This window comes from Hippopotamus amphibius, chromosome 3 (genome assembly GCF_030028045.1).
Source record: "Hippopotamus amphibius kiboko isolate mHipAmp2 chromosome 3, mHipAmp2.hap2, whole genome shotgun sequence".
In the NCBI taxonomy this organism is placed as follows: Eukaryota; Metazoa; Chordata; class Mammalia; order Artiodactyla; family Hippopotamidae; genus Hippopotamus; species Hippopotamus amphibius.
This window is the reverse complement of record NC_080188.1, coordinates 107913433-107926299: the sequence shown is the minus strand read 5'-3', so window position 1 is coordinate 107926299 and position 12867 is coordinate 107913433. Positions and strand designations below refer to the sequence as shown.

General features: G+C 34.7%; 1 protein-coding gene across 1 annotated transcript; it reads left to right on the top strand.

Moving 5' to 3' along the window:
* The first annotated feature begins 5740 nt into the window (after positions 1-5740).
* Positions 5741-6661, top strand: LOC130848579 (olfactory receptor 4C13-like). Its single transcript, XM_057727029.1, has one exon. The coding sequence runs from the start codon at positions 5747-5749 to the stop codon at positions 6659-6661; it is 915 nt and encodes a 304-aa protein (XP_057583012.1). The 5' UTR covers positions 5741-5746.
* Positions 6662-12867: the final 6206 nt, after the last annotated feature.

Here is a 12867-nt window from a genome sequence, read left to right as displayed (position 1 = left end):
ATAAGGAATATATAGATATTAAGAAAAAAATGGCAGAATAGGAATCATTAATTTACATTTAACCAAGGAACATACTTCTTGGCTAAACAATTTATCTAACAAAATATTTGGTTGCAAAAAAATGTAGCTCTTTTCAAAAATAAATCTGCTACCAAAATAGGAATGTATTTATATGGTATACATGTGTTTGTAATCTCCTCTTTTGTCAGAAAGATCCTACTACATGGGTACCAGTGTTTTATTGAAGAAATCAATGGAGTTCATGATGAAATGGTATTTAGCAACCATACTGTGGTTATGAAAATGTGATAGAAAATAAGAACAGTAGCTTCAGGATCAAAAGACATGAGTTTTATTTCACACTATGCCATCATCTTCTTCTTTAACCTTAAACAGCTTTTCTATTTATACAAGTAGTTTACTTAGGTAAATTGCAATGATTTCTAGTTCTGTGATTCTGGCAATGTGTTTATTGCCATAAATATTCTTATATTTGCTTCTGCTTCACTTAGAAGTAAAACTGGAAAATTTATGAGACCACAATCCAACTCCCAAACCTTTTACAGTCTTGAAAACAACTTAGGAGATATCCTACTGGAATGAAGGTGTCTTTGGATTGGACTAAGACAATATGATCTCTGCTTTTTAGGGCTTTGTTACTTACTTTGAGAATATGTTTCTCTGCCTATTGAAATGCATGAAGCTGTCATGAGAACACTTTGGCAGGTACCTGGTTTTTGTGAAATTAGTCCCTGAACCTCTCAAAGGTCAAACCATACCTCAACTAGCTTCTGATCAACTTTGATAAGATCCATATATAATTTCTCCTGCTTTCATTTTAGTTTGCCCTTCAAGTTTGAGAATCTGTGTTGCTGTCTTTCCATGGTTCTAAACCACTCTGTTCTTGGATTTGTATTCTGGAAACAGCCTTTCTTGGTATAGCTACAGGAACTCCTCTCTCAAAAAATTAATTTCATGGACAGTCTTTACTGTTTTAGACCTAATTCTGCTCTATTTCCATATTGTGCTTCTCTAGGGCTTGAGGATCAAGACTAGACAGGTGTATAGGTTCTAATGCAGTCTCTCTACCCAGCACAGCCTCTATTTAAGCAGAGGCTGGATGACCACTCAATGGACCATTGTGAATGGATTTCAGTCTTTTATGAGGTTGGGAATGATGACTTGTCATTACATGCTAATTCTCTGATCTGACTCTAGCTTTCTTTCCAGAGTTGAAAGAAGAATTCAAGACATTTTCATGATGCCACTTCAGCAAAATCCATATCCCTTATAGTTATTTCTTAGATAGTTTCAAATCTTCATGTAGACTGTCTTTGACATCTGCCATTACAAATATCATTATGGAGCTGTAATATTGGAGTGTGCAGTCAAACTAGGTTCGGTCATGTGTTTTCAGTTTTCTTAAACTCTTTTCTTTCATAACACATGGTGCTCACAATGACCATTCTCTGGAGTCAACCCAGAGTTATTACTAACATACTTATTATTTTTCTTTTTATTGATGAAAGCATATTTGAACATGGTGTGTGAGTGTGGTTCCATATTGGAATATTTCTGAATTGAATTACATTTATTTACAAAATAATTTCAAATATCAATATTTATTTCTTTCTGTAGATAATTGTGATGGGCCTAACAGTTGGTGGCAGCATAAACATGTCATGCCACTTTATTTGCAAAACAATAACTTAAAGATAAGAGTGCTGACCCAGAATGTAGTGGCCTGGCCTCTTATTTCCCCTGGCAAATGGCATTCTCATTCCCTGTCATATCTCCTTGTTATAAATTCTGAATATTATTGCCTATTTTTGCTATTCTATGGATCTTATACAATTAATTTTAAATGATGGAAATAAATGTATTTCCCATGTCTGAGTATAACTGAAAAATGGAATTATTTTCATCATTATCATGTTAATCTAATTCCAGAATTGGTACAGGAAACAACTACTTTGAAGAAGTACGGTAAACTTCACCTGGTGAGAAGTGCCAGTATTATAATAGGGTTCATAATAATCACTTAATGTATAGGTGAAAACAAATTTTAAAATTCTGATTTTGTATAAATAGATTAAAAAACAAATTAGTATAATAAAATTTAAAAATCAGACATTTTTACATATAAATGTTTAATTTACACAATACTAAGTGTTCAGGCTCTATAATAAGTGCATATGTTTTTAAATAACTAAATTTGTAATTCATCAACTGGTTATTTGGGTTTCTTTTGTTTGTTTGTTTTCCTTCTCTCATAGTGTTTTGCTTTCATACATACTCAAGGGGAATTAAAAATTAAAGAAGAAAAAAAAGAAGAAAAAAATTAAAGAAGAGTGATATAATAGTTCTCCACTGTTCATTTAACTTCAGGAAACAACTGAGTTGTTGGCAAGACCTGCTAATGATGATGAAATACCCCTGAGGTCCTATTAGCCACAGCTAAGAAGCTTTACAGAATTTGCCCACAAACAGAATATGTGGTTGTACTTTTAAGTTTCATCCAAAGGTACCATTTATAAACCGACAAAGATACTTATTATAGCTAACCTAGTTGGCATTTTTAAATCTTCCAACTTTACTTCTTTCTTAGTGAACTAACAGCTGCCTGGGGCCTTGGCCATGGAACTAGGTCAGACAGGTTCATAGGTGAGATTCCCTCCCTACCCCACCAGGAAATCATAGGCTCTATATCTTTGACTCTCAGGTTTAAATAGACCTTAAAAATCATATTATCATCCCTTAACCTCAACTATCTGATATTAAAATGTGTCTTTTTCAGCATGCGAAACATCAAGAAAGACAGATTCAAGTACAATATTACCAATTTAGAAGTACAAATATTTTGAGGTCTTTTTTTCCTTATTGCTATATATATATATATATATATATATATATATGTACACATTTAAATTGGTAAGAAGAAGAATAAAATTAGAATTAAATTAGAATAATTATACAATTCAAATTTGTATCAAAATTGTTTTCATTTTATATTACAAAATAAGAATGTTTGTATGATATTGCACAATTTTTAAAAACATCTCTGTTAAAAACCACAAATTATTCAAACAGATGCACTATATTTCAATTAGGCATTTCTCCAATGTTGAACATGCCATACTGTTTATAAATTTTCCACAGTTCTTAATAATTGTGTTGAACATATTTGCAAATAATGATTTTTCTCCTTTAAAAATATTTTCCATTAGGGTTTATTCCTAGAAAGAGTATTAAGCACCAGATAAAAATGAGAAAGTAATTTCTATTTCTTCTAGATATTTCTTATCTTATATAAATTATACCCTTTTCTGGTCTTCTTGGGAATCCTACCTCCAAATAAGAAAACGCAATGAAGCTGCTGCACTTTTTTTCCTCATAAGTATAATTTTCAGTTTTTAAATTGATTTTTATTGACATATAGTTGATTTACAATATTGTGTTCATTTTTTTAAGAATTGTTTTGATATGGAACATTTTTAAAGTCTTTTGAATTTGGTACACTCTTTCTTCTGTGTTTTTATGTTTTGGTATTTTGGCCTCGAGGCATGTGGGATCTTAGCTCCCAGATCAGGGATTGAACCCACATCCTTTGCATTGGAAGGCGAAGTCTTAACCACTGGACCATTAGGCAAGTCCCTGTTGTGTTCATTTTGGATAATTAAAAAATAAAGCTCTTTATCTATCTACCTTTAAAAGGAAAGGCATATATTTGCAGAATACATTTTACTATATTTATGTTTTCTCTTGTCTTTTCTTTGGGAAATGTATGTCCCCAGGTTTCTCATTCTGCTAGTAATGAAGTAGCCTGTTACCAGTAATAATGGAAGATGGATGCTATGGGAAGATGGGAGAAGAAGACATGAGAAGGCATGTAGCAGAAACATAAAGGAGTGGGAAGATCATTCTTATCATGAATGGATGCCTTGTTGCTGTTTTGTAATGAAATTTCAGTTATTATCGGCATTTAACAGAGGCACTCTCCATGACTGTGTGTGAACAGATACACCTTTGTAATGCATAGTAAGTGTCCAATAGATATTTGCTGAATGAGTGAACCTGTAACAGATACTTATCTTAAGTAATAGATTTTGTCTGTGTTTGTGTTACTCTCTGTATATATGTATGAATGTATAGTACATTATCTATCTCTTTAACTTACCCAGCAGACTCTTCCTGTTCTCCACATCAACTTTTTATTTTAAGAACTTAAAGGAATTCCCCTACTTTAATGATCCTCATGTATTGAAAAGCCGTGCAAGAGTTTCAATTATTTTTTATTCAAGTCTATAGAAGCTGTACATTTACTGAATATGACTAGGTTAAATTCAATGTGGAACAGAATTTAGAAGAATAAAATCATAAATTAATATACACTATTATTACCTTGAAAGTGAAAGACAAAGTAACATTCTTTTTCCTAGAGGCAATTATATCTTTTCATACTTACCCCATAAGGTGTGTCAGAAACTACTAAACTGCAATGCAGAAATATCATTTCATACATTTCCTTTTATTTCTCATAAAGTATAGAGAGTAGTGATAAACAGAACGGAGAGAAAAAACACTTGAATTCCCTTTGGTTTATGGTCTGGGAAATCTGTCATATTCATATCCATGGCAAACAGAAATTCACCAAGCATTTACTCATTGGCTAATAGGTTTATACACAGCAGACATCATGCCAGGTACTACAATAAGTAAGGAAACACAGTTGAATAGCATATCTGTTCTCTTTGGTACCAGGTAGAGTGTGTCGCCAGTGGATCACATATATTTTCCTAAAACCCTTGCTTATGATAAATATTTATTGACCATATCTTTCTTTTTTTTTTCAAAAAAATATCCAACAATCTTTTTTTTTCTTTTCTTTTATTTATTTATTGGCTGCATTGGGTCTTTGTTGCTGTGCTCGGGCTTTCTCTAGTTGTGGCAAGCAAAGGCTACTCTTCATCATGGTTTGTGGGTTTCTCAGTGCAGTGGCTTCTTTTATTGCGGAGGACAGGTTCTAGGCACATGGGCTTCAGTGTTATATCACGTGGACTCTGTCGTTGTGGCTCTCTGGCTCTAGAGCCCAGGCTCAGTATTCATGGCTGACAGGCTTAGCTGCTCTGTGGCATGTGGGACCTTCACAGACAAGGAATCAAACCCATATCCTCTGCAATGACAGGCGGATTCTTAACCACTGTGCCACAAGGGAAATCCGACCATGTCTTTCTTTCCACAGTTAGAGCTGAGAGTTAAGATGCAAATTCTCATGGAAAAGGGAGTAACTTTTACCTGTGTGTGGTAACTCTCAGCTTACAAGCTACATCTGAGAATTAGAACTTGTAACTTCACAGACACAGAGGAGGGCTTGGAAGCATGGGACACTGAGATGACTTAGCAGACTCTCATGGAGTTGTAAAAAGGAGGAAAATCCATACTTTATGTAGATAGCTCAGTGTTTTCTCAGTAAATTACATATAAAATGTTTCCCTACAGATATTTTATAAGTGACAGGTACTAGATGTCTGAAGACAGGGAAAGCATCACAGAGGAAGTAAGGAACAATTGAAACAAGTACTTGGGCAAAAGTGCCAAGGACCTGCTCCACAGTTACAGTGGCTGTTCTGGTTTTGTTTTAAGAAATTTAGACTATAATTCTTTCATGATTAATAGGTATCATTCTTTATTCCTTTCTTGGTAATTCAGGCCGCAGGAAGGTATAAGATCCTAAATAGATGTCATCATGCCTTCCAACAATGTGACTGAATTTATTCTCCTGGGACTCATACAGAATCCACACTTACAGCAAATGTTCTTCATTGTCTTTTTGTTCATTTTGCTATTTACTGTGCTGGCCAATCTGCTCATTGTCATGACAATCTCCCTCAGCCCCACACTTTCGGCTCCCATGTACTTCTTCCTCACTCACTTATCTTTCATAGATGCATCCTTGAGCTCTGTCACCACCCCCAAATTAATCAATGACCTGTTGTTCCAGAGGAGAACCATCTCCTGGGGTGCCTGCCTAACTCAGCTCTTTATGGAGCACTTCCTGGCAGCATCAGAGGTCATCCTCCTCATTGTCATGGCCTATGACCGCTATGTGGCCATCTGCAAGCCTCTGCACTACACAACCATCATGCAGCAGGGGCTCTGCCAGCTCCTGGTGGTGGTGGCCTGGATCGGGGGGATCCTACATGCTACTCTTCAGATTCTTTTCACGGTGGACTTGACCTTCTGTGGTTCAAATGTCATTGACCACTTCATGTGTGATTTCTTCTCACTGTTGGAACTTGCCTGCGGTGATACCTACTGGCTTGGAATGGTGGTGGCAGCTAACACTGGGGGCATGTGCTTGCTCATTTTCTCCATGCTACTCATCTCCTACATAATAATCCTGAGCTCCCTGAAATCCCATGGCTTTGAAGGAAGACGCAAAGCCCTGTCTACATGTGGCTCCCACTTTATAGTAGTGGTGCTCTCTTTTGTCCCCTGCATATTCACCTATACACGTCCTGTGGCCACTTACCCTGCAGACAAGTGGTTGACTGTGTTCTTTGGAATCCTCACACCCATGTTAAATCCTGTCATTTACACAGTGAGAAATGCAGAGGTGAAAAATGCCATAAGGTATCTGTTGAAGAGGAGAGTACATTAGTCTGTTCACAATGCCAGGTAGAGGATGATTTATATACATAGGGAGGATTGTACCTCACTATAAATTGTGATAAATTGTGATATAAAGTTGTCATAAATTTTCATAAATTGTGATATACAGTAAGAAATTTTGCACATCATTGACAGGAAAAAAAAGGCCCAGAAGCTAACATTTGTTAATTATTTAATATTAGCTAGACATATTTTAGGCATTTTGATAACTTTTAATATATTTTCTAGAGGCTTCAATGGTCATATTCATAGCTTCAGTTTAGGGAATGTAAAGAACACCTAAAAATCCCTAGTTTGACAATTGTAAAGTATGTTTTCCTCAAAGGAATTACAACTACTTTACTAAATTCTTCATATATTGTACTTGAATGAAACTGTTTTTTTTTTTTTTCCTTAGAACATTGATTTCAGAACTTCTTCTAATTTTACCTAGCCTGTGGTAACAAATAAGGGATAGAAATTATTCGATAGATACCTGGGGAAGGGACAGTTGAGTGAAGGAATCACAGCTGAATTTTTTTTTTGAACTATCAGTTTAGCAAAATTAATAAGAGATGCACCCACAAAAGGAAGAAAGAATAATTAACAAACTGTTCCCTTGGCATAAAAAATAAACCAGAAATTTTGAAATCAATCTTCATTTATTCTACTGTTTTAAACATTCTTAATTATCTCTGGTATGTTTTCATGTATAGATAAGAAAATTACCTGCTGTCTTAATGATTTACTTCATCCTTCAAGTAGATTTGGTCAATATGTTGTAGCCTTGTCTCACATGTACCAATATATTTCAGCACTGCCAGTTTTTTCTTCTTTTTGAAAGTACAGGTTGTGCCACTTCACTTTTACAAAATCCCAACATTAGCACAACAGAATTTATTTTAAAGCAAAAATCCCCTTCAGATTTCTTTCCTATTAGTGAAAACAAGTACTAATGATGATCTTCATGAGAGTTAAGTAGCTAAGGTGAACTTTCAGGAAAGTGGGAGATACCGGCAATTCTCTTCTATACACATTGAGGATGTCAGGTCATCTTACATTATTACTTCTCTCTTTATAAATCAGAGCTTCTCTGACTACAACACTCCAAGTCACGTTTCTTCTTACAAATGTCACTTTGTCAAATTCAGGGTCAACTGGAGCAATTTCTTCCCTAATTTGACCTCAGAGCAATTCCAGAGTATGATACTGCAGTGACTGTGTTTTCTGATTGTGCAAATCTGTCTCCAGGAGGCAAGAATATACAAAGGGAAAAAGAGTGCCTCTTCAACAGCATTCCCTTACACTGTATACAAAAATAAGCCCAAAATGCATGAGACCTAAATGTAAGACAGGACACTAAAAACCTCCTGGAGGAAACCTAGGAGAAATACTCTGACAGAAATTGCAGCAATAAATTTTGTAACCGTCTCCTGGATCTGTCTTTGTTTTATAGAAATAAAAGAGTAAAAATCTCTTTCTGGTCTCAAATTAAAGCCTGGTTGTTTTCAAAGTCCTCCTCTTCTTGGGCTTGATTTCTTTAGTACTTTAGCCTCTGAAAACTTGTAACATTTTGAACAACGTACAAATGGACATAGAGATGAGAAAGAGTTGTTGGACCACTTCACTTCAAAGTAAGTTAAAAGAGATTCCTACAAACTGGTTATATACAAACAAATGCCAAACAAAACAAAACAGAAAATGTGTGATGAAGTAACACACAGGGTAAGAATACAGAGTGTTATATCTTTTAACTTCTCTCTCTAAAATAATCTTTATTATAATATCTAGAGTAAAAAGACTTTTTAAAGGTGAAATCATGACTCTCATGCAAGTGTAAATTATACACATGACAAATATTTTATTTAGCTCATTAATTAATGAGAGATCTAATAAGATATTAAAAGGAAAATCCAATGTACCATTGTTCAATCAGGGATGTGTATGGATTTATAAATTAATGCAAAACTTGCTTTATCACTAATCATCAGGAAAATCAATCAAATTTCCACCTGACATGGGACTTCCTAGGTGGCACAGTGGTTCAGAATCCACCTGCCAATGCAGGGGACATGGGTTCAATCCCTGGTCCAGGAAGATCCCACATGCCAAGGAGCAACTAAGCTGGTGCACCACAACTACTAAGCCTATGCTCTAGAACCCATGAACCATAGCTACTGAGCCCACGTGCCATAATTACAGAAGCCAACATGCCTAGACCCCATGCCAGGCAACAAGAAAAGCCACCACACTGAGAAGCCAGTGTACTGCAATGAAGAGTAGCCCCCTCTCACCACAACTAGAGAAAGCCCATGTGCAGCAATGAGGACCCAATGCAGCTAAAAATAAGTAAATAAATTAATTAATTAAAAAAAAACATAAAACAAAAAAGTTCCATCTGATGCATTTGAATTTCTATGGACAATAATAATTTATATTCTTGTCAATTTTTCACTACTTCAATAATTGTAAAATAGCTTAAAGTCAGTAAAAAGCATAAACCCCATAGAATTATGACTCCAAAAGTAGTGCTATCAATAACACACTGATCTTTTTTGCATTTCAATTCTTTCTTTCATAATATATTTTCCTAATAGAAGTTAAATTTATTTATCAGCTATACATTGAAAGAAATATGCATGCCTTAAGAATAAACTAAATTTATACAGAGAAAACTGTTTTCTCATATATATTTATATTTTTACAAAGGAAAAAAACAGTACATTTCTACCCCTATTGGACTTTAACAAGAAACAACACACTTAAAATGGGAGAATAAATATAGTTTTATATATTTACTTGTCACATTATGGAGAGAGAGAGGGAAACTAATAAGGGACGATATGTCACCCTTGGGTCTGGTAACAGTAGGACGCCATCACCACAACAGACCTGGGACAGCAGGGGAGAGAGATCTCCAGGAACCCAGAACATCCATCCAAAAGGGTGCAGCCTCAGTTAAAGGCAACCAGCCATTGACAAACCACAGCAGAGAAACAAGACAGTAAACACCATGACATGACTTCTTTCCTTCTCATCCACCTTCTAATGTTCAGCTAGTGCCACCCCTTGGCCAGAAGGCAAAGGAGCTTGTTGGAGCCAACAGGGGCAAAGCTGCTCAAGGTGGAGAGTATGAGAGATCTCAGTAGGTGAAAGAAGTTTAATTTTTTCATGTTCCAATCATTTATGCACTTTTTTCCTAAGTATGCGAGTAAATGCTTTTCTTGGAGTTAGCTGGAAAAAAAGAAAACACAGGAGAAATGAGAGTCTTCCAACTTATTTATTCAATTAATTCAATTCTGAAACTCCTCCAAAAAATTGCAGAGAAAGGACCACTGCCAATCTCATTCTACAAGTCCACCATCACCCTGACACCAATTAGACAAAGATACTACAAAAAAAGAAAATTATAGGCCAATATTACTGATGAACATAGACTCAAAACCACTCAACAAAACACTAGCAGTCTGAATCCAACAGTACATTAAAAGGATTAAACACATTATCAAGTGGGATTTATCCCAGGGATTCATGGATTTTTTCAATATCCAAAAATTATTCAGTGTGATACACCACATCAACTAGTTGGAGTAAAAACCAGATGATCATCTCAATAGATGCAGAAAAAGCTTTTCAAAAATTTAACACTCATTTATGATAAAAACTCTCCAGTAAGTGGGCACAGAGTAAATATAACTCAACATAATAAAAGCCATATATGACAAAACTACAGCTAACATCATACTCAAGAGTGAAAAGCTGAAAGCTTTTCCTCTAAGATCAGGAACAAGATAAGGATGTCCATTCTTACCCCTTTTATTCAACATAATTTTGGATGTCTTAGCCATGGAAATCAGAGAAGAAAAATAAATAAAACAAACCCAAATTGGAAAAGAAGTAAAATTGTCACTGTTTGCAGATGACATGATACTATACTTAGAAAATTTTAAAGATGCTACCAGAAAACTATTTACTAGAGCTGATCAATGAATTTGGTAAAGTTGCCAGATACAAAATTAATACACAGACATCTCTTGCATTTCTATACACAAAGAATGAATGAACAAAAACATAAATTAAGGAAACAATCCAATTTACCATCACATAAAAAAGAGTAAAGTAGTTAGGTATATACCTACCTAAGGTGACAAAAACCTGCACTCCAAAAACTGTAAGATGCTGATGAAAGAAATTGAAGACAACACAAATAGATGGAAAGATACACCATGTTCTTGGATTGGAAGAATCAATATTGTCAAAATGACTATACTACCCAAAGCAAACTATAGATTCTATGCAATCCCTATCAAATTACCCATGGCATTTTTCAGAGGGTTAGAACAAAAATTTTAAAATTTGTATGGAGACACAAAAGAGTTCAAATAGCCAAAGCAATCTTGAGAAAGAAAAACAGAGCTGGAGGAATCAGGCTCCCTGACTTCAGACTATACTACAAAGCTACAGTCATCAAAACAGTATGGTACTGGAACAAAAACAGATCTATATATAGATATATATAGATATATAGATATATCAGTGGAACAGAAGAGAAAGCCCAGAAATAAATCCACACACCTATGGCCAATTAATCTATGACAAAGGAGGCAAGAGTATAACATGAAGGAAAGACAGTCTCTTCAATAAATGGTGCTGGGAAAACTGGGCAGTTATATGTAAAATAATGAAGTTAGAACATTCTTTAACACCATAAACAAAAATAAACTCAAAATGGATTACAGACCTAAATGTAAGACTTGATACTATCAAATTCTTAGAGGGAAACATAAGCAGTACACCCTCTGACTTAAATCACAAAATATATATTTTGATCCACCTCCTAGAATAATGGAAATAAAAACAAAAATAAACAAATGGGATTTAAACTTGAAAGCTTTTACACAAAAAAAGGAAATGATAAGCAGAATGAAAAGACAATCCAAGGAATGAGATAAAATATTTGAAACAATGCGACCAACAAGGGTTTAGTCTCCAAAATTTACAAGCAGCTCATGCAGCTCAATATGAAATGAAAAAACAAACAACCCAATCAAAAGATTAGCAGAATACCTAAAGAGACATTTCTCCAAAGAAGCCATACAGATGACCAAGAGACACATGAAAATATGCTCAACATCACTAATTATTAGAAAAATGAAAAAAAAAAAAAAAAACTACAGTGAGATGTCACCTCACACCAGTAAGAATACCATCATCAAACCATATGTAAAAACAATAAATGCTGGAGAGGGTATGGAGAAAATGTAACCCTCCTATATTGTTGGTGGGAATGTAAATTTGTACAGCCACAATGGAGAACAGTATGAAGGTTCCTCAAAAAATTACATAGAGCTACCCTATTGTCCAGTAATCTCACTGCTGGGCATATATCCAGAGAAAACATGGTTCAAAATGATACATGCTTACCAATGTTCATGGTAGCACTGTTTACAATAGCCGAGATATGGAAGCAACCTAAATGTCCATCAGCAGAGGAATAGATAAACAGGATGTGGTACATATATGCAATGGAGTATTACTCAGACATTAAAAAGAATGAAATAATGTCATTTGCAGCAACACAGATGGACCTGGAGATTACAATAGTAAGTGAAGTAAGTCAGATAGAGAAAGAAAAATATCACATGATATTGCTTATTTGCAGAATCTCAAAAAACATTATATGAATAAACATTTACAAAACAGAAGCAGATTCACAAAATTAGAGAACGAACTTATGGTTACCAGTGGGGAGGTCTGGGGGAGTGGGATAGATTGGGACTTTGAGATGGACATGTACACACGATATTACGATAAAATGCCTTTCCATGAAAAAAATAAAATAAAATAAAATAATAAAAGACATAAAAATAATTAGTCTACAGAAATTTTGACCATATCAGATAGTTTTTGTTAAGGATAAATAAAGGATAAATTCTCCATCTTTAGTTATTTAGTGGCAAGAGCGGAACAAGTGCTTAGATGTATTCTTTAAATGCTAGAAGTATTACCTGTAACATTTGGGGTTGCTGGATTTTATCCATTTATTAGGTAAGCTGTAAACCACTGACTTTTGGTGAGACTCAGCATGTAGTAAAATCTTCAGCTGGTTCAAAAAAGTATTAAAATACCCTTTTATCTAACCCCTGATGACCTACAAAATACAATATTAAACTAAATATATATGGAGATGCACATGCTCTAAAGAGCCCACAGTAA

Bases quoted from the DNA above. Each gene is read 5' to 3' on its own strand.
- LOC130848579 (XM_057727029.1), top strand. From the start codon at position 5,747: ATGCCTTCCAACAATGTGACTGAATTTATTCTCCTGGGACTCATACAG.